Below are 19033 nucleotides of genomic sequence, written 5' to 3'. Positions count from 1 at the left end.
TTTCAGGCCCTGGGCTATCAGGGTGGTAGAATCTCCTTCCCTGTAAAATCTGGTCTTGTTGCCAACTGTTACCAGGCTGCCATGTAGACCTGAACCCACATTTGTGCAGCCATGTGGGCTACGTTTGCGAGATGATCTGAACCCTGTGCACTGTTTGCTGCCTGCAAGCACAGAGCTCTACTGCTGCAAGGGCAGCTGCCTGAATCTGTGTGTGTGCTAGCACTGCAGATGCGAGGTACCAGCTATTCTGCAGCTCTATCTGATTATACCCTTATGGAAACAAAGACTTCCCTCAGGAAGAAAACTCTTGGTTATACTACAAACTTCACTCTCCTTACAATTCACTAACAGAAGCTGAGCAGCTCTGATTTTTCTGATGCCTCTATTGCACCAGGGAATGCCTTTTATTGTGCCTGACCTGGGCCATCTAACTCATTTCAGCCAAACCTGGGACAGTACAAGCTGGGTACTGGTAGAGCTGACCCAATGTGGATGAGTCCATCCTATTTTGGAGGAGCGAGTGAGGAAGAGTGTCCCTTTTTGTACATGATATATGCTACTCTGCCTGTTCTCCGCATCCTCATCAATTTTATTTGGTAGCATGGACATAGCTGGCTTTGTGTTGATTTTGGCAACTGTTAAAATTTGTTCAACAAGATGAAATGGATGCTATTGTTGAAAGAAAGCCTGTCCAGAGGAATACATTAACCTTTGTATTTCCATAAGCTAAAACTCAGCTTATTCTTCCTGATCTCTCTAGAAACAGTGAAACTGTTTGGAAATTATTTAGAAAACTGTGGCAAGTATTCAGTTGTAATTATTTTTTAACAGTGCAATGCGCAGATAAAAGAAGATATTTTTGCAATGAATGCTGAAGCAGAAAACCACAAGTCAGCAACAGTCAAAATCCTGAATGACCTAGCAGTGCTTCATGGTAACATGTTAATAATGATTTCAAAACAAAAAAGTTTTATTTTTAAAAGAATATGTTTCAGTCCTTATGTCTTTTTTTGGCACAGCAATCTACCACATTTTAACTGTTGTCTCTGTTGTAGATCTTCTTCTGAAGGGATGGTCAGAGGAGAGATTGATTCAAAAGGTGAATTTCGATTTTCTATCATATGTTTTTGCATAAATATATTTCAGTTACCATGTAAAAAATAAAATTTCATATTGCAAATAAGGCACTACAATCTTTAAAGTCATACAGGAGCAAAGTATTAAACCTATGTTTTCCAACACTGTATAGAAGTCCTGGCTATAAAAATAATTTTTCCCAATGTTGTTCCTTTTGCTGGTCTTATATTCAAGCCTTACTTAAACGTGTACATAAAAACAGTTGGGGATAGCCTTCATTTTGAACAGGAATTAAACCAAACTATCATGTAAGTTTTTCTCCAGTTATTCCATCAGAAAGTCAAACTGCTTTTTTTATGCAAGGATTGGGTAGTTAATGGAAAAACTTCCTGCAGGGTTACAGGTCTGGTGGCCAGTCAAGCTGTGGGAAAACATGACAAACAAAACAAGTTTCTTAACATTTTGTGAAGGTTTTGTTTGTTTAGGTTTTTTTAAAGAAAAAATAAATTCTACTCTGTGTCTTTACAGGAATTTCTGGAGAATGAGCAGGAAGTACTGAACGCAGTGACAGCTCTAACAAGAAAAATTCAACAACGAGAGGAGAAGATTGGTGATATTAATAGGAGGCTACAAAATAAGCTGGAAGGACTGACTTCTCTGTTTGACAAAAAATCTAGAATGGATGATCACTTAAAGATACACTAAACTTTTTTCCCAACCTTTTAAAAAGTTTTTTCTTCTTTTTTTTTTTAAAATCCCAGAATATGTTAATTCTTAGCAGTTTGTGATAAAACACAAGTAGTACAGCCATGTTCTATCTGATAACTTTGCTGCAGATTGAGACCTAGTGGTACATTTATTAGAAGAACTAGGCATGCTTTATAACACAGCCTGGATATCATCATCTTTAATTTCCACTTTCTAAAGGGTTGTGATAATAACAGTGAGGGGGTTGTAAAATAGTCTGAGCATCACTGGTCTCTCCAGAACTATATGTTTGCTTTTCCACAAAGGGTAGATAAAGCTAACAGACCCCCAAATCCCACAGGTTGTGGTATATGGTTATCACTATAGGACTATATGGTTGATTATTGTTTATGTTCTTTAGAATTTTACATGTGGGCAATTTGTACTGCTGTTTTCATTTAAATGAACAATATTCGGTACTCGTGTCTTGGGAAGAGGTGATATTACACAGGGGCCCTGGGTGCATACAATCACTTGCTTCAGGGCCTCCTTTTAACTCAGACCTATAGATACCTGCTTTACTTGTTGGTTCACAGAGGTCTCATTTGTAATGAGTCACAGGTTTGGTCACTGAATGACCATTGTCTTGTTCAGAATCTGTTTTTATAAATATTAAAGCTGAAAGGCTATGACATACAGGCTGCTTTGAAATCATTGGGTGCGGGTAGTGTGGCAGGAAACCAGGGAAAGGAATGATGAATTTTCAGAGGAAGGGAATGGCCCTGGAAGGAAGTCAGGCAGAGAGGGGAAGGATGGTGAACATACAGCAGAAGAGAATACTGTTTCACCTGAAAGCCAGCACCAGTATTATTTTCTGTGTCAGTTGTGCAGGGCAGGTTCCTTCATGAGGAACCTGCACAAAAACATTGCTTAGTCATTCAAAACTGCATGTATTTATTTAGCTGTGTCTACCTAACTCTTTGGCTGCCATTACATTTTTTTAATGCTAGTGAGAGAAGGTGATAAAAAGAGTTTATTAATTTTTATTTTACATTCCAGGTTTTGCTGAAGGCTAAAGCGCTGGAGCCCAGCAGGATGGTCAGTGTTTGGATGCATGGTCCACAGGGCACACTGCCTTCCTGTAAGCTCTGCTTTTAATAGAGTCCCTCATTCTGCAGCCTTCAAAATCAACACATGATTCTCTAGACCTATCAAAAGATGTACGCTTTACTACAGCTAACATTACCTAGGGGTTGTTGTTACTTTTTCTTTTTAAAAACAAGATATAGCCCAACATTTAAACCCAATACATATAGTCCATACACACATAAAAGTGTGCAGTCCTTAGTACCACACCTTTTCAAAGGGCTTTTCCTGGACGGTGCTGCACTGGCTGCTCACATGCCTACAGTGCCTGTACTGATGTGACAGTTGTGCAAATGTAGACACAAAACTGTGTTTAGGACGTTTTAAAGAAAAATAGGCCTATGACTCAGTTATGGAAATGGTATTTTAACACATGACTTTTAAAACCATACTTTTAGAACTGTTGTCTAGATTGTGTCTGCAAAGTACATATTGTATATAGCAGTATAGACAGCATTTGATTTCCTTAAGATCAATTACTTCCTTAATCCCTAAATAAAACCTTACTTCTGCATGCAAGACCTAGTTTGTTTGCACACTATTTTTAGAAGCAGTGAACTTGTCAATTGGCATTTCAAAGGAAAAAAGCTATCATCAGGAAAGACGTTCAGATGTAATGGAGAAAGAGGAGAGCGACATCTCGAGGCAGCCTGGCTGAGATGACACCCCTCAAAGCCCCTGAGCTGCTGGCAGGCTCTGTCCTTACCAATGTTGATAGGTAATAGAATAGAAAAGGCATTACTGTCGCACTTAAATGTAGAAATACACAGTTATTTGTACTGCTACAGCCAATGATCCATACATCAGGAAGAGTTTAAATTAAGATGACTCTTCCCTCTGTGTTTAGATCTTCAGCACTGCTCTGCATCTTCTTCTAGACCCTAACATACAGGATACGTGCTTTGGGTATCTTCCTGTACAATTCAGAGAGAAGGCTAGAGTCTGTCACTTCTGAACAGCCTCAGAAATTCTAGCAATTCTTATCAAGGTGTTCACATGAAGTATAGATTTTGATGAATGTAGAGCAAAGATAATGGTATCTTTTTAAGGAGATAAGCAATATCTCCAATTCTTTTTATTAAATCTGTGCTGGTTTTGTACCTCAGTCACTCCAGCAGTTTCTGTCATTGCAGCGGTGATATACTGCATAAAGAGCTGTTCTTTTCTCAGCTGCTGAACTCCACTCCTGCCTGACCACTGCTCCTGCAGTAGTATGGGTACAGCTGTGGCCACACAGAGAGAGACGTGAGCAGCTGGCACCACCAATACACAGGTGAAACGGGCACGAAGCCCTCTCACAGGAGGAAGCTAAGGTGACTGTGCTGAAAGGTGCAAAGAAGGCTTTACCCAGACGCAGTGAACAGATGCTTCACAGGCTTACCCGCAGCAAGTGGGTTGCTGACAACTACCAGAAAAAGAAAATCTTTGATCTTAGATGGAAATTTATAATCAAGGTATAAGAAAATGGCTTTAGGGGGAAGGGTACTACTACTGTTTAATCTTCTCCAGGAAGAGGTCTCCATACATGAAGTACACAGAGCATAAACTATAGAGAACTTTACGCCTTTCCTTTCCTTCTACCTAGCAGTCAGACTAAAGCATCATGAGGAATCATGCTTAGCATGATTTATTTTTTGATGGAAGAAAGATAAAAGTCTGTTTTCACTGGTGGGGGATAGCAGCTAGAGTATGTGATGAGAAAGCTCTACGTATGTGAAGCTCTATGGTATATTCAAGCCCTATTTGTTTTACTGAAAGTCTATTGAAAACCAGGCTCTATTGTTTTATTCAAACACCACCTAAAATATTGTATTAGGAAATAAACATATACAAGCAAACTGCTGTACTAGAATGTGGCACAGGCTTTTTATACAGATTCACAGTGATAAATAGATGCAAAGACATTCCCTTTGATCTATACGAGACACAAAGAATACAAAGTGCAGCTTTTTAACATTACACAGTCTCACTCAGAGGTGTTTCACCTAGAAGTCTTGTACATAAATAACTTCTTTTAAAACAGAAGTTTCCAAAGTGTAACAAGTACTAAAATTGCTTAATCCAGATCGTTAGGACAGCGTTGTTGGCACAGGCTCCTTTTAATGTCCATTTCCACCTTCTGAGAGTATGCGCGACGGCTCGGTGTACTTCGCTGTCACTAAGTAGAAGAGGGCAGGTGCAGGTACCAAGGCAAGCAACGGCAGGTCCTGCTCAAGCTTATCCAGTTTGGAAATGGAGATGATTCCATAAGCATGAAGTAACCAGTGGCTGAAGAGGACAACAAGCCTTTTCTTCCTCACAAGAAGATCCTTGAAAGACTTGCAAAATAAAGAGAGTATCCTGTTAGCATTCAGCCTGTTACCTAGTCCCTGATGTTTAAGAGATGTTCCTAGGTAGCGCAGAGACACTGTGGGAAGCCTCCTGGGTTTGAGACCTTCCTGTACATAACACAGTTTCTCAGTGCGCCACAAGAGGGAACTCTCGCAGGAGCTTCTGCCTCCAGCTAAGAGGAGAAGTCATAAAGGAAGAGGTTTAAACGCAGAATACACTGCTGAGAAAAGGCAAGAGACAAAGTGGTCTCTGCTCATTCCAGTATTTTATATTATGAGTTTTAACATAGGAAACACGTTTACCTACCTCCACTTCAGAAGCAGACATGTACACAGCCAGTGTAACCAAAGACAACACCAGTATGATGTATGGGAAGGCATAATCTAAAGGCAAACATTGAACACATGAGCAGGAAAAAGAACATGATAGACATTGCAGAAGAGAGAGTTTTTCCGCATATAACCATGGGTGTGAAGTAAACTAAGCTACTACAGCCTGCCTCTTATCATCTCATCGAACACGCACAGCAGTAAGGGTCCAATACAACTATTCAACACTTTCGTCTTAGGTTTTCAAACTTTTTCTAATATTTCTAGGTGGAATTACTGTACACTTAAATCACTAGTTGAAAAAGGCAGATAACGAGAAAAGTAGTCAGGCTGAGTGGGGATTTTGCGGCACCTGTCCTCTTCAAGTGACAAGTATGCCGGAAGCTAAACCAAAAATAGCTATCTCCCCAAACTTATACTATAAGCCATCTCTGAAATCAGACAAACTCTACCTTAGCAGGAAGTGGAATTAACTCCCTCTGAGGTAGTTTCCTCTCATAGCCCCTCTACTCCCTTTCTGGGAAAAGGACAGTCTCTAGCAGCACTGGCAGAGGCAAAGCAGTGTTGGTCAGGAGCCTCGTTAGGACAGGGCTACTACTGAGCAACATTTTCAGGTAAGACTCCTCACAATAACCTTAAACAATGTCCATATTCTCAAACCAAAAAAGTGTCATGTCCCTTCCCTCCCTCCCATAAGTCATTTGTTTGTGTGTGTTTATAGGTGCATTTATGAGTGTTACTAGGAGGGAACTCACAGAGCAAGCCTCCTCCAACGGCCTGAAGCACGGTGAGGATAGGAAAGAAGTAGAGCGCTGCATAAATGCTTTTAAATCGATCAGACTTTCCTAAACCACAGGCAATTTTCTTAACCAGAAGAGGCCGAAGTAGCATCATTAACACAAGACAGAAGGCGTAATATATAAACACAATGGTGTACCTGGGGGGGGAAAAAAAAAAAAAAAAAGAAATTCCTTAAAACATGCAGTTCTTTTTCTCCTGCAGACTCAACTCAGAACCAGAGAGTTTGGGGTTAGAGTCAGTCAAGTCTAAAGAATTTAAATCAAAGGATGTAAACACAGAATGACGGGTTCACTTTTCCTAGGGGAAACGGTCAAGATGCAGCAAAGGGGAAAAAAAAGGAAGTCTTACGCTTCATAGCTAAATAGCCTGGACAATGCCACCTTCTTCGGTGGCTCAGAAAGTCATTAGGTGTTGCTAAGTGTTTCACACATAAAACAGCTCAATGCATGAAAGACTTCAGGGGACTGATACTCATTGGTCTGAGTTATATCTGAACACTTTTTGCAGCTTTGAGAAGAGGCATAGACAGAAACATGCTTGTATAAAAGGAAGGGACAGTCAGGAGCACAAATGCCTTTAGACTCACAGGGGATAGACTGCTTCATGAGTGCAGTGCACCGTGGTGATGTAGTCAGGACTTGGGTTGTAAAGCATCGTGTACCAGTCCGAAAGCTTCTTCACCTTGCAGGAGCGGATATGCAGAGAGCCGACGGGGTCACTGACGAGCAGCGTAACAATTGCTGCAATGCTGCACTCGAACAAGGCGGTGACGTGCTGCAACAATGCGCTGGAGCTGTGGAAGGAAAAAGAGAGATTTACTACTAATGTGCTAAACCTATAGGAAATTCAAATGCTGACTGGGAAGTGGAGGCCCATGCAGTACAGAACCTTCTACAGACTTACTATTCCCTGTGACCAAGGTTAGGACAACTCTGTCTGAATAAAAAGTTAAGTATTTGAAGCTGAATATGAAAACTCATTTACAATCTCAGATGATTTAGTGTGCAAAATGTGATTGAACAACATTCCAGCTTCTTAAATGAAAGCTTGCTGTAGCATAAGCATCCTGTCAGGTGAGGGATGACAACACTCATGCTCTTGCAGCTTCAAAGAAAGCAGCAGTGAGGACAAGACACAACACGTCTCAGAAGGGATAACATTGTTACATACGATATAAGTAAAATTTTCAAAGCTGCAAGTCCTTGTTAAAGATGGCATATAATAATATATTAAACTCTCTCAGTCCCCTATGTTTTCAGCGTTTAGTACACTCCAGAGTCATTACTTCTTAAAAGTTCCAGTATGGCACCCAATGGCCACATGTAGTGTGGTTTTAAACTCCTTTTTTACAGAACTTCCTTGATGCACCATGCTGACGTAAAGGTTACATCAGCTATGCTATAAAGGACCAAACCCCAGTATACATATTCCTAAAGAGAAAACTCAAACTCATTCTCTCATTGCATGGGTGCAGCACCGCTGATCTGGGCCTCTGCAGGTGGCAGGCCTGGCCCAGGAGAGAGGGAATACACACTCTTGCCCGCTACTGGGAAACTCAATCCAGCCCAAATTGCCGGAAGGACCAGCCACCACCACATTAAAGAGATACGGACCATCTCCTGAGGGCAGTGACTGGCAAGAAGGACCCGCAGGACTCTTGTATTTGTAAATAACCCTGCCCCCCTCCCGCTGCCCAAAGCTTATGTGCTACCATATCAACTCAACCAGCAGCATGAACTGCTGCACAGTTCAATTCAGCATCTCAGGTTGATCACTCATGGATACGAGATTTCCATTTTTAAATAACTTATCTGAAGAAGAGGTATACGAACCTCTTTTTTCCAGAATACCATTCAATAAAGAACCAGTGTAAAACCAGGGGAAGCATGGCCATGAAGCCAAGGTACAGCCAGTCATAGCGGTCTGGAGAACCCATACATTCCCGGCAGATTTTGTTGTCATCGGTTCTTTGACCTCTAGGGCATACCTACAAAAAGCAGAGACTGTGTTTACAAAGCATCTGAGTACCAATAACGAATCATTGTGGTTCCTAGAAAAACAGCCTGAAGTAGTACTGGGGCAAGAAAAGTATCAGATTTTTAGAGATGAAACATTAACCCCAGCCATTTCTCAGCTTACACTGGCCTTGCTCTCTCTGGCTATTGCTTCTTAATATAAAGAAAGGTGAAGCATGTTTAAAAGGCTTCATCCAAGACCCCTCTTCCTCTCCTGCTATCCTGTTATCGCTAAGCTCACTCACCAGGCCGCTCACAACCACTGCCCCCCAGAGTTTCTTGCTCCCCGTTTATTCCACCCTTCCTGGATCTTGCTCTCCCTTAGTACTCCAACAAAATCTGCAGGCAGAGTGATTTCAGCACAGCTCTCTGTACCATCCCATTCTCTTCCAGCTTTCACAGCCCCTGCGCTCAGCTCCGTTAGCACCGAGCCTTCAGCACCTCCTTCGGGAAACGCTTCATCGAGCAGCTCCTGCTTTCGGTAAGGGAGCTCTGCCCGCCCTTTGCAGCCTCATCTCCCCCTGATCCCCAAGGCACCTCGGGGCTGGGCTGCGGGACACGGTGCTGCTTACAGCGGGATCCGCATCAGCCTCCGCAGCGGTGCGGTGCGGTCCGGCCCGCGCTGCCGATGCCAGGCCCAGCCCGGGAGGGACCGGGGCCATCCCCCCTCCCCAGGCCGAGCCCCTCCGGCGCCTCACTTACCCCGCAGTCCCCGTAGGTCTCCACGGATCCGTTGACCGACAGGACGGTCCTGCCGCAGTACAGCCCGAGGCAGGCGGGCTGGATGTCCACAGCTGCGGGGAGAGCGCAGCCCGCGTTACCGCGGCGCTCCGATATGATTCGGCACCCCCCCCCCCCGCCTCGCACACGGCGGCTCCCCCCGCAGCCGAGAGGCACCGAGCAGCACCCCGGCCCGCTCCAGCCGCTGACAACCCCCCCTTTCGATTCCCCATCCCTACTCCCATTCGGGTACCGCCGGGCCCGCTGCCCCCGGCCCGGCCCGTCCTACCGGAGCGGAACATCCCGGTAACCCAACAACAGGCCCTCCCGCTCCGCCGAGCTACTTCCGTACGCGCCACTTCCGCTTCCGACGCGGGGACACGCTCTACACCCCCCTCCCTTCGGAGGACAGCGGTGTGGGCGTGGTCACGCCCAAGGGGCGGGATTGCTCCGCCCATGAGTGAGGCCATACGCAGGGGCGGGATTGCTCCCCCTCAGGGGGGCGTGGCCGCGGGCTGGGGGGCGTGCCCCACGTGGTCCCCGCCCCGTCCCCCCGGGGCGCGGGTGATGGCGGCGGCGGCGGAGGCCGGCGGGGTTTGTGCGGGCCGGCGGCTGCCGCCGCACTCGCCCTCGGGCCTGGTGCTGGAGACGGTGGAGATGCACACGGGCGGCGAGCCGCTGCGCATCATCCCGCGGCTGGAGGCGGCGGAGGAGGCGGTGGAGAGCAGGGGGCTGTCGCTGCTGTCGTTGCGGCGGGAAGTGGCGGCCACGCAGGACCATGTGCGGCGGGCGCTGGTGCACGAGCCGCGGGGCCACGCCGGCATGTACGGGGCGGTGGTGGTTCGCGGCGGGGCGGCCGCCGCCGGCGCCCACCTGGCAGCCCTTTTCTTGCACGGCGCAGGCTACAGCGCCATGTGCGGCCACGCCGTCCTGGCCCTCGGCCGCTTCGCCCTCGACTATGGGCTGGTGGTGGAGCCCAGCCGCCCTGAGACCGCCGTCCGCCTTCGCTGCCCCTGCGGGCCCGTCACCGCCTTCGTGCCCTGGGACGGCCGCCGTAGCGGCAACCCTGTCCGCTTCCACAGTGTGCCCGCCTTCGCCGCCGCCACCGGTGGGAACCGGGCCTGCCGCAATGGGTTTTGGGGGGGGGGGGGTTGGTGGTGGCTGTGCTGTGGTTTGGGGGCTGGCGGCCTGGCTGAGGGGCATCTGGCAAATCCCTACCCAATTCTGATGTTCCTCAGAGGCCGCCAGGGATGGCATAAGGCGTCACATGCTGCTCTCTGGCATGGGAGCGCTCAAGTCATTGTCCCCATCCCCTCCCCTTGCGCACGGCTGGGTCCCTTCGCTCTGCGTGCGAGCCCGTGGCTCAGCATGGTTTCCCCTCCTCACTGACCTCCCTTTTCCCTGCCCAGACTTGGCCATCGACGTCCCTGGTCACGGGAAGGTGGTGGTCGACATCGGCTATGGTGGCACTTTCTACGCCTTCCTCAGCGCTGAGCAGCTGGGCCTTGATGTGTGCTCCTCAAAGACCAGAGACCTTGTCAATGCGGCGAGCGCGGTGACGGAAGCGGTGAAGAAACAGGTATGGCAGAGTGCTGCAGTACCCCAACATGTGCCCTTCAGGGGTGACTGCACCAGGGTGAGGCCCTTTATTCCCCCAAGACGCTTGGGGTGGGAGGGAGTCCCACCCTTCCAGCCCCATGTTGAACTTCAGAGTCCTCCTCCAGCCTCACAAGGATGTGAGAAGGAGCTCGCTTTCTTGCTGCTCCATCCGTCTCTGTTACTGGAGAAGCAGAGGTGGAAACGCAGCACTGTGGCCTCGTCCCCTTCCTCTGGTCTCTCGAGGAAGCTGTGCTGCACGCACTGCTGACTGTCCAGCTGTGCTGCGTTGTTGGTGAACCTGTCTGTGCTGTTCCCAGTTCAAGCTTCATCACCCTGAAAGTGAAGACCTGGCTTTCCTCTACGGCACCATACTGACAGATGGGAAAGACGCCTTTAGTGAGGAGCCCACCACCAACATCTGTGTGTTTGCAGACGAACAGGTACAGAAATGGGCTCTTCTCAGACACACAAGGCACCACCTTTTTCCCTTCTTACATCCACTGCAGAGACAAGGGACAGCTCTGCTGCTTCTTGGTTTGAGCAGCGATTGTTGCTTCTGCTACAGTGATGTCTCTGAAGAGCTGGGTGTCACTTAACACATGCCGGTTTAGTTCCTAATGACAGAAATACTTCTGCACATCCTAGACAGTGGCATTTAAAAAACATTCATACCCATGTCCCATAGGTGGGAGTTTCCCAGGAGTTCAGGGGCTGAGGCGGGTTCCCAACATTGTGTGTGTCCTTAAAAGTCCCAGTCTAGGGAACAGTTGCTGGGGATGAACAGAGCAAGAGAGAAAAGAGGAGGCGTAAACTTCTATCCTTGTCTGCAGTGGGTAAGGTATCAGTCATGTAAATAGCAGGGGAAGTTTTGGTTGGACTTCCAGCAGTGAGGAGTGTGGAGCACTGGGACAGATCACCTTGGAAGCTGGCCAACACTGTGTTTTTGGAGGTTTTAAAAACCAGGCTGGCCAGCAGCTCTCTCACTTAGTGTAAGGAAAACTAATCCTACCTTGATGCATGAGAATGGGGAAGGTGGCCTCTGCTCCTCTCAGTCCTTTTGCTATGACGCTCGGAAGCTTTCAAGTGCTCCCTAAATAGCTTCAACATTTATTAGATCATTCATCCCTACAAGTTTGCCAAAGCTGATCATAATCCAAAAGTACCCCAAACTTTATTTTGTCTTCTCATTTGTGATGTATCCAGATTCTGGTCAAAACCCTGGGCTAGAGGGGTTTCCCCCAAGCCCAGTATAAAGGTGGCAGAGAGAAATGAGAGAAGCAATATTGTTTTCTGTTAAACCCCAAAACACTAGAGCTGGTTCATCTTCTCTTCTGAATGTAGGTTGACCGAAGTCCGACTGGTTCGGGTGTGACAGCTCGCATCGCCTTGCAGTACCATAAGGGACTCATCCAGCTGAATCAGACCAGAAAGTTTCGGAGCAGCACCACGGGGTCCTTGTTCACCGGGAAGGCAGTGAAGGCAAGTGGCTTGTGCCAGACTTTCCCTCTGTCTTGAGGACTGCTGGAAAAGTCCTGTTGCCTTGGCTCAGTGAAGAAGCAGAAAAGCCTTTCTGTACCTGGGGAAGGACGTATGGAAGGAGGGAGGTGCCTGGGTGTCTTGCTTTCCCATAAGCCACAGGCTTCAAGATTTTTTATTAGGGAAGCAAGCAACAGTAAGACCTTGTTCTCTTGCATGGCTTCCCTGCAAATCCTCTCTCAGCCATCAGGAAAGGAGTGGGGTGAGAAAACCTCCGATGCTGATGTAGATAAATCAGTCTGGTCCATTCTCAGTGGCAGCTAAGGGTGGATTCCTGGTTTAGTCCCCTCTTCCCTGCTTAAAGGCTGAGAGCATTGTTCAGAGATGTAGAAGCTGGGTCTGCGCATCCAGGTTTCCAGGCCTGGCCCTGGCCCCATGGGATCTGGCAGCACGTTGCTGTGGAGGTTTGGATGTGCCCCAGGGAGCTCTTGGTCTTTGGCTGCAAGCGGCCGCCAGCTTGTTGGCCTCCTTTGAGGCAAACCCACGCTGTGGCAGTGCGGGGGCTTGTGAGGTCGGAGCAGCAGTTGTGTGGGTGTGGAGCTCATGCAGGCAAGGTGAGGTGGTGAAAGGGCTGCTGCGCACTTTGGGGTGTACCTGGGCAGGGCAGAGCGGTCAGTGAGGGGTGCTCAGTGCCAGGTAGTGCTGGTATTTCGAGGGGTTGGGAGAGCGGAGAACCTCCTGTCGCCTCTGTCCTGATCCTAATACCTCTGCAGGAAGCCAAGTTTGGGGACTACAACGCTGTCATCGTGGAAGTCTCGGGAGAAGCCTTTTACACTGGTACAGCCACCTTCACTGTCGAAGAGGAGGACCCGCTGAAACATGGGTTCTTCTTTAAGTGATCTGAGCCACGGGGCAGTGGCAAAGTCTCCCTGATGGTGCTGCACTTCTCCTGCCCACGCATTTCTGTTCTGCTTCTCCACACGGCTCGTTGCAATATGCCAGAGCAACAGGAACAGCCTTTGGTGGTGTGATAGTGTCTGCCGTGTTTCAGGATAACAGGGCTTGTTCTCCTGTTGTGATTAGCATATTGGGTGCAATGTGATTAGCATATATGGGCTGCTCTGAGAAGCCATAATCTTTTTCTTCTTTTTTTTTTTTCAATAATTATTCACAGAAGACGGAGCTGATCTTGGAGAGCTATCTTCAAATCTATGTGCCTTCTGTATGTCTGCAAATTACTAATTTCAAATGGAGATTCCTATTAAACACCAGCTGAAGACACTGCCTTTCTCCTTGTTTTCACTCCCAGAGCTCATTTCCAGGACTCTGCCAAGTGTGTCAGGACTGTTGGTTTGAATTGCCTGCTCTTTCTCGATGCCTTCTGCTCAGCTGGCCGTGCTGCTCTGTCTCACGTCCCAGCTTCCCTGGTCTACCCTACTCAGACCTGTCCGGACACCCCCTTCCTCAGTGCACTCCTTTCATTCCTGCCAGAGCTCTGCTGCGTCCTGGGGCTGGTTGCAGGTACTTGCTCAGAACTTCCTGATGTCCCTGCTGGGTGTCCACATCACGCCGCTTCCCTAAACCTTCCTCTCCTGCTTACCTTGGACTGTTGGCTGCAAATACCTTATGGTTAACTTTCAACAGCAGGAATTGGAAGGTCTGAGCCGTTATGACCTTTGATTGCTAATTATTTACTGGTGATTGCGTCTCAGCCCTGGGGGCTGATTGCTCGGAGTGCAGTTAATGCTTGCTTTGCCAGAGTCCCTCAAGGGACGATTGCCGGTGGAAAAACCAAACCAAGCCCTGGGCTGTAGGCAAGGATTTGCAGTGGCAGAAGCAGAGCTTCAGACCACTCATGGCCTGTAATTTCCACTGTGTCTCTGGACAAAATGGTGTTTGTTTATTGAAGGCGCTCCTGAGAGCGTGCCTCGTTAAAATGAGACATGAAAATGAGAATAATCATCTCCCAGTAGCTCATGCAGTGGAAGGGAACAAGTCATACTGGAAAGCTTGGAAAAGGTTGGCAGAGAAAAGCCTGGGAGGAGTTTCTTCTGTCAGCTTGAAAATTATAACTTTGGAATGGGAAGAAACAAAAATCCCCTTGTTCAGAGAATGGCTGTGCTGCCAACAACAGTGATTTTTTAGGGGCTTTTGCTCCTAGCTTTCCTGTAACCCCCAGATAAATCCCGTACAGCCTCTGGTCCAGGGGAGCAAGAAGTGACGCACCAATCCTCTGCGCTTGCAGGAGCAAACTCCATGACGTGTTTCTAGCTTCTGGGCATCTCCCTTGTCACCAGCCCCCCAGCCTGGCTCCTGGGGAAGAGCTGGGGCAGCAAGTCACGAAGCCCAGCATGGAAAGGAAGGTTGGAAGCTCTTCAGCCATTAATTGGGTTGCAGCCTTCATTATTCACTATCCCTATCCCTAAGGAATTTTTCATGTAGGAGTAGGCAGCTCCAGCATGGCTGAGAGCAGGGGTACGGGGTCCTGCTGCCGATGGGAGGGGGAGTCCCGGTCTGACCCCTCAATCCCTCAGCTTCTGAGACCCCAGCCCAGAGAGCATGGGGGGTGGTCCTGGCCTCCACCGGAATGTCTGGGGGTAGCTGGCCCCTGCCTCTTTGTGATGGGGTGCAGGGCCGTGAGGGGAGAGGGGCCGTGAGGGGAGAGGGCTGTGAAAGGAGGGGGGCCATGAGGGCAGAGGGGCCGTGAGGGGAGAGGGGCCATGAGGGCAGAGGGGCTGTGAGGGGAGGGGGCTGTGAGGGGAGGGGGGCCATGAGGGCAGAGGGGCTGTGAGGGGAGAGGGGCCGTGAGGGGACAGGGGCCATGAAGGGAGAGGGGTGTGAGGGGAGAGGGCTGTGAAGGGAGGGGGGCCATGAGGGCAGAGGGGCTGTGAGAGGAGAGAGGCTGTGAGGGGAGAGGGGCCGTGAGGAGAGAGGGGCCGTGGGGACCCGTCCCCGACTCTGGGATGGGGATGATGCCGGTATGGGCTGAGGCGGGGGGGGGGGGGGTTCCCTGTCCCCAGCCGTGATGGCCGGGGTCTCCCGTCCCCGCTGCTCGGCTGGGGGAGCCGGTTCCCCGGGCAACGGCGGCTGGGCGACGTCAGCGGCTGGCGGGGCCGGCGGCCCGGCGCGGGCGGGGAGCGGGGCGGGCGGGCGGGCGGGCAGCGCCTCTGCAGCCGCGGCGCGGGCCGGGGCATGAGGTTGCGCATGGAGCCGGCGGCGGCGGCCGTGCCGGGCAACCTCTCCCGCGGCGGCGGCGGCGGCGGCGGCGGCGGCGGCGGCAACGAGAGCGGCGGAGCGGCGGCGGGAGCAGCGGCGGCGGCGGCGGGGTGGTCTGCGGCGGCGCTGGCCTCGCAGGCGCTGGCGCTGCTGCTCATCTTCGCCCTCTCGGCGCTGGGCAACGGGGCGGTGGTGCTGGTGATCGCCCGGCACCGACAGCTCCGCACGGTCACCAACGCCTTCGTGCTGTCGCTGTCGCTGTCGGAGCTGCTGGGCGCCCTGCTCTGCCTGCCCCTGGCCTTCCTCAGCCTGCTCAGCCGCCCGCCCGGCGCCTGGCTCTTCGGGCAGCGCCTCTGCCTGGCCAGCGCCGCCCTCCATGCCGGGCTGGGCATTGCCGCCACCCTCACCATGGCCCTCCTCTCCTTCGACCGCTACTGCGCCATCGTCCGCCAGCCCCGACACAAGATGGGCCGCCGCCGCGCCGCCCAGCTCCTGGCCGCCGTCTGGCTGGCCGCCCTGGCCCTGGCCGGACCCTGGTACGGGCTGGCGGGCGAGGGGCGGCGGGAGGCCCGGCCCGGGGCCTACCGCTGCGTCTACGTGCTGCCCTGGGGCTCCTCCCGGCTGGGGCCGCCCTACGGCGCGGCCCTCATCGTGCTCTGCTACCTCCTGCCCTTCGCCCTCATGTGCTTCTGCCACTACAACATCTGCCGGGCCGTGCGGCTGGCCGAGAGCCGCGTGCGGCCCCTCACCACCTACGGGCACCTGCTGCGGGCCTACGGGGAGATGCGCACGGCCACCACCGTCCTCATCATGATCGTCTCCATCATCTGCTGCTGGGGGCCCTACTGCATCCTGGGGCTGGCCGCCGCCGCCGGCCACCTGCCCTTCTCGCCCACCATGGACGCCGTAGCCAGCGGGATGGCCTGGGCCAACGGCGCCATCAACCCACTCATCTACGCCGCCCGCAACCCCAACATCTCCGTGCTGCTGCGGCGCAGTCGTGAGGGTGGCTACAGGACTAGGAACAACGTGGCGGCCTACCTCTCGGTCCCGGGCCGCCAGCCGGAGCCCTGGAACCGGGCCGACCGCGTCCGGGAGCGCTACGTCAACCGGCACAGCGGCCCCCCGGGTAGCGCCCCGACCTCCTCCAGCCCGGCGAGCGGGGCAGAGGTGGCCATGTGGGCCTGCAAGAACCCCGCTGTACTCTTCTGTCGGGATGGGCAACCAGACACCATCTCTGAGGCTGCCTTGCCAGCCAAAGCGGACACTGTCGACACCAGCCTCTGAAGGGATGGGGGCCTGGCGTGGAGTCACTGGGCTCCGGGGCTGTCTCCCTGAGGAAACGCAGGCAGCCCCAGCTCTTGGAGCCCTTTGCAGCCAGATTACCGGGAAACGGGAGAGACGGGACTGCGTGAGCCACAGTGTGGTTTCTTCTCCATTGTATGAACTGGTTTGGATACCCAGTCTGCGAGCAGCGAGAGCTCCACAGGGAAATCAAGTCCCTCTTCACTTTCAGCAGGCCTGACACACTGGTGATAGCCGCCAGGCCCAGCCAGCAGAAGAGCTTGACTGCAAGAATGAAACGGTGTTTGCTCCAGTGCTGCAGAAAGTGTCACAGTGAAGCTAAGAGACAGACACACAAATACAGGCCAAACTGATTGACTGTGTGAGCTGTATGTTAAGTGCTAAAAAAGCGCTTGAAAGCTGAGCACTGGCAGCTGGAAGACACTCTGAAAACACCACACTGTGAAAATGGCATCATGGCAAGAAAATGTTGCTTTAACCCATCATATGTGGAACTGCTGATAGTCAGAAAGTCACAGGCTGTAGGACAGGCTAGAGAAGTGATCTATTAAGAAAGATGATTTTTTTTTTTCTTCAAACTCCCAAGCATAACAAAACAGTAATTGTTTTGACAGGGAAGATATATGATATTGGGAGGGAGGGAAAGGAAGGTGAAACCTCAGCTGTCAGAATTTCAGCAGCCTTTTCTTTTTTTTTGCAGGTACAGTCAGCTTAAAATACTATGAATATGAGAAATGAGTGTTCTTCAGACAGACTGAGGAAAAGGGTGTGGGTGTAGACTGCTATCACTGAGTTTGTGCACAAGGTGTGCGTTTTCCTTCCGAGCTCATCCAAAGTGTCTCACATCTCTTAAGAGTTTAACCATGTTTAGAGGAGCCATGTGAGAGAGGTGAGTATCTGAAAGGAGAGGTAAAGCAATATCATGTGCTCTTTGTGTGCTCTTAAGCATGTGAAAATGTGTATATGCAGAGAACAGCTATTACTGTTTTGATGGCAGCAATCTGCTGCTGGAGTTTAATATTTAAAAGCCAACTCTGTTTGCCATTGAAAAAAAGGTAAATAACACAATGGAAGTGCGATTGCACGGCATAAATTCATGTGAATTTATCGGTGTAATTTTTTTGTCCAAAGGCCTAAAGCCTTAAATTAGTATTTTGAATCAGAAGCTAAGACTGGGCCTTCCTTTATCTTTGCCAGAGTTAAATGTGAAGAACAGGCAGTGTTTTTCGTTGTACAGGCTTTAAAAATAAAATGTTACTGTTTTACCAGCTTTTTCAAATGTTTGTGATCCAAGTGAACATACTATCATTATTTTGTAAGTGAGACAAGAAATAAATTGTCTTTTATGCAGGACATGAAAGTGTCTCAGCCTGGCGTTGTTCTCAGCCCAGCCTTGAGAAGGGAACTTCTGTAAAAAATTGCCAGATGAGCGATAGCAGAGAGAGACCTAAGTGTTTGTGAAATTTTAAGGCAGCTGTTTTTCATGCTGTGAGCATTACTGTAATTTTCTTTTGTGATGCTCCTGAAGTCCACAAGGAAAAGGTTTGACCCTTGACTACTTCTCAGCACTGATACTTCGCCCTGCAGATCCTGGATTTTACGAGTTGAGCAGTGTATTCATACTGTTTCAGAGAGAAGCTGAAAAGAAAACCCACAGCTTTTCACACAAGCTGTTTGACAGCAAGTGAACACTAGTGACTTCTTAGAAGGGTAGGACAGGAATTTCTTGCATACCTGTGCTTCCGCAGCAAGGTATGGCTAGTGTAAAGCAAAAGAAGTGGTTGTGAATGATGAGATTAGGTTTAACTCTTACCTAGGTAGCTGGCAGGTGGTAAAAAGGAGATTGGTGTGGTCTAATTTGCCATACACTCTGGTGTTTGAACAGCTTCAGAAGCTTTTGCCTGAGTTCCACTAGTCATTGACTCTTGTATTATCTATAGAAAACTTTAACTACGATCCAGGAGATAGCAGAGAAAACCCGTGGGGTTCTGCCTTCCCAGAAGGGACATTTCTCCATGAGTTGTAGCAACAGTCCTTAGAGTAAATTCCAGTGCTCTGTAACGCTGGGAGGACAGAAGCAAGGAAAACTGTCCAAGCTGAATATTCATCAGCCTTGTGCAGTATAGACAGCAGGCAAAGGCAGACCGCTTCTAGTTCCTGTATCACCTGCAGCACCCTAACTCTGATCCTCTGGCAGTGGTACAGCTAGTGTGTTTGGCTTGTATCCTTATTGTGGTATGAAGTCCGTGTTGTAGGAGGAAGGATGGCACTGTGTTTAGCCTGGCCCCTCTGAAGCAGAGCCTGTACTTTGACCAGAAGTGATCATTTAGA

The 19033-nt window shown here is 50.0% G+C and overlaps 3 protein-coding genes across 4 annotated transcripts; 2 read left to right on the top strand and 1 right to left on the bottom strand.

Moving 5' to 3' along the window:
- Positions 1 to 4668: 4668 nt before the first annotated feature.
- Positions 4669 to 9500, bottom strand: JKAMP (JNK1/MAPK8 associated membrane protein). Its single transcript, XM_069783190.1, has 7 exons — positions 9396 to 9500; positions 9089 to 9180; positions 8204 to 8358; positions 6958 to 7164; positions 6326 to 6507; positions 5548 to 5624; positions 4669 to 5228 (listed from the first exon to the last, which is right to left on the bottom strand). The coding sequence occupies exons 1-7, from the start codon at positions 9406 to 9408 to the stop codon at positions 5010 to 5012; spliced, it is 945 nt and encodes a 314-aa protein (XP_069639291.1). The 5' UTR covers positions 9409 to 9500; the 3' UTR covers positions 4669 to 5009.
- A 145-nt stretch (positions 9501 to 9645) lies between these two features.
- Positions 9646 to 13462, top strand: L3HYPDH (trans-L-3-hydroxyproline dehydratase). Of its 2 annotated transcripts, none has more exons than XM_069783188.1 (5): positions 9646 to 10214; positions 10516 to 10685; positions 11023 to 11145; positions 12047 to 12184; positions 12955 to 13462. In XM_069783188.1, exons 1-5 carry the CDS (start codon positions 9674 to 9676, stop codon positions 13078 to 13080), a joined length of 1098 nt encoding a protein of 365 aa, XP_069639289.1. In that variant the 5' UTR covers positions 9646 to 9673; the 3' UTR covers positions 13081 to 13462. The 2 variants fall into 2 exon arrangements, with proteins under 2 accessions (XP_069639289.1, XP_069639288.1); XM_069783187.1 differs by having other exon boundaries at positions 12047 to 12188; positions 12959 to 13462.
- Positions 13463 to 15373: 1911 nt separating this feature from the next.
- On the top strand, positions 15374 to 18062 carry GPR135 (G protein-coupled receptor 135). The gene has a single exon (XM_069782969.1). It carries the CDS (start codon positions 15374 to 15376, stop codon positions 16682 to 16684), a length of 1311 nt encoding a protein of 436 aa, XP_069639070.1. The 3' UTR covers positions 16685 to 18062.
- The last annotated feature ends 971 nt before the right edge of the window (positions 18063 to 19033 follow it).

The sequence above is a fragment of the Haliaeetus albicilla genome, chromosome 5 (genome assembly GCF_947461875.1).
Source record: "Haliaeetus albicilla chromosome 5, bHalAlb1.1, whole genome shotgun sequence".
Lineage (NCBI taxonomy): Eukaryota > Metazoa > Chordata > Aves > Accipitriformes > Accipitridae > Haliaeetus > Haliaeetus albicilla.
The sequence above is the reverse complement of the archived record's forward strand: the minus strand, read 5'-3'. Positions and strand labels throughout refer to the sequence as shown.

What these genes read in the sequence shown, in the direction of transcription:
- GPR135 (XM_069782969.1), top strand. Translation starts at nt 15,374, where the DNA reads ATGAGGTTGCGCATGGAGCCGGCGGCGGCGGCCGTGCCGGGCAACCTC.
- L3HYPDH (XM_069783188.1), top strand. Translation starts at nt 9,674, where the DNA reads ATGGCGGCGGCGGCGGAGGCCGGCGGGGTTTGTGCGGGCCGGCGGCTG. An exon ending in CGGAAGCGGTGAAGAAACAG is followed by an intron (nt 10,686 to 11,022) that starts GTATGGCAGAGT and finishes TGCTGTTCCCAG; the next exon opens with TTCAAGCTTCATCACCCTGA. An exon ending in TCACCGGGAAGGCAGTGAAG is followed by an intron (nt 12,185 to 12,954) that starts GCAAGTGGCTTG and finishes ATACCTCTGCAG; the next exon opens with GAAGCCAAGTTTGGGGACTA.
- JKAMP (XM_069783190.1), bottom strand. An exon ending in AGACCTACGGGGACTGCGGG is followed by an intron (nt 8,359 to 9,088) that starts GTAAGTGAGGCG and finishes TGCTTTTTGTAG; the next exon opens with GTATGCCCTAGAGGTCAAAG. An exon ending in TGTCTGCTTCTGAAGTGGAG is followed by an intron (nt 5,229 to 5,547) that starts GTAGGTAAACGT and finishes TTATTTTGCAAG; the next exon opens with TCTTTCAAGGATCTTCTTGT.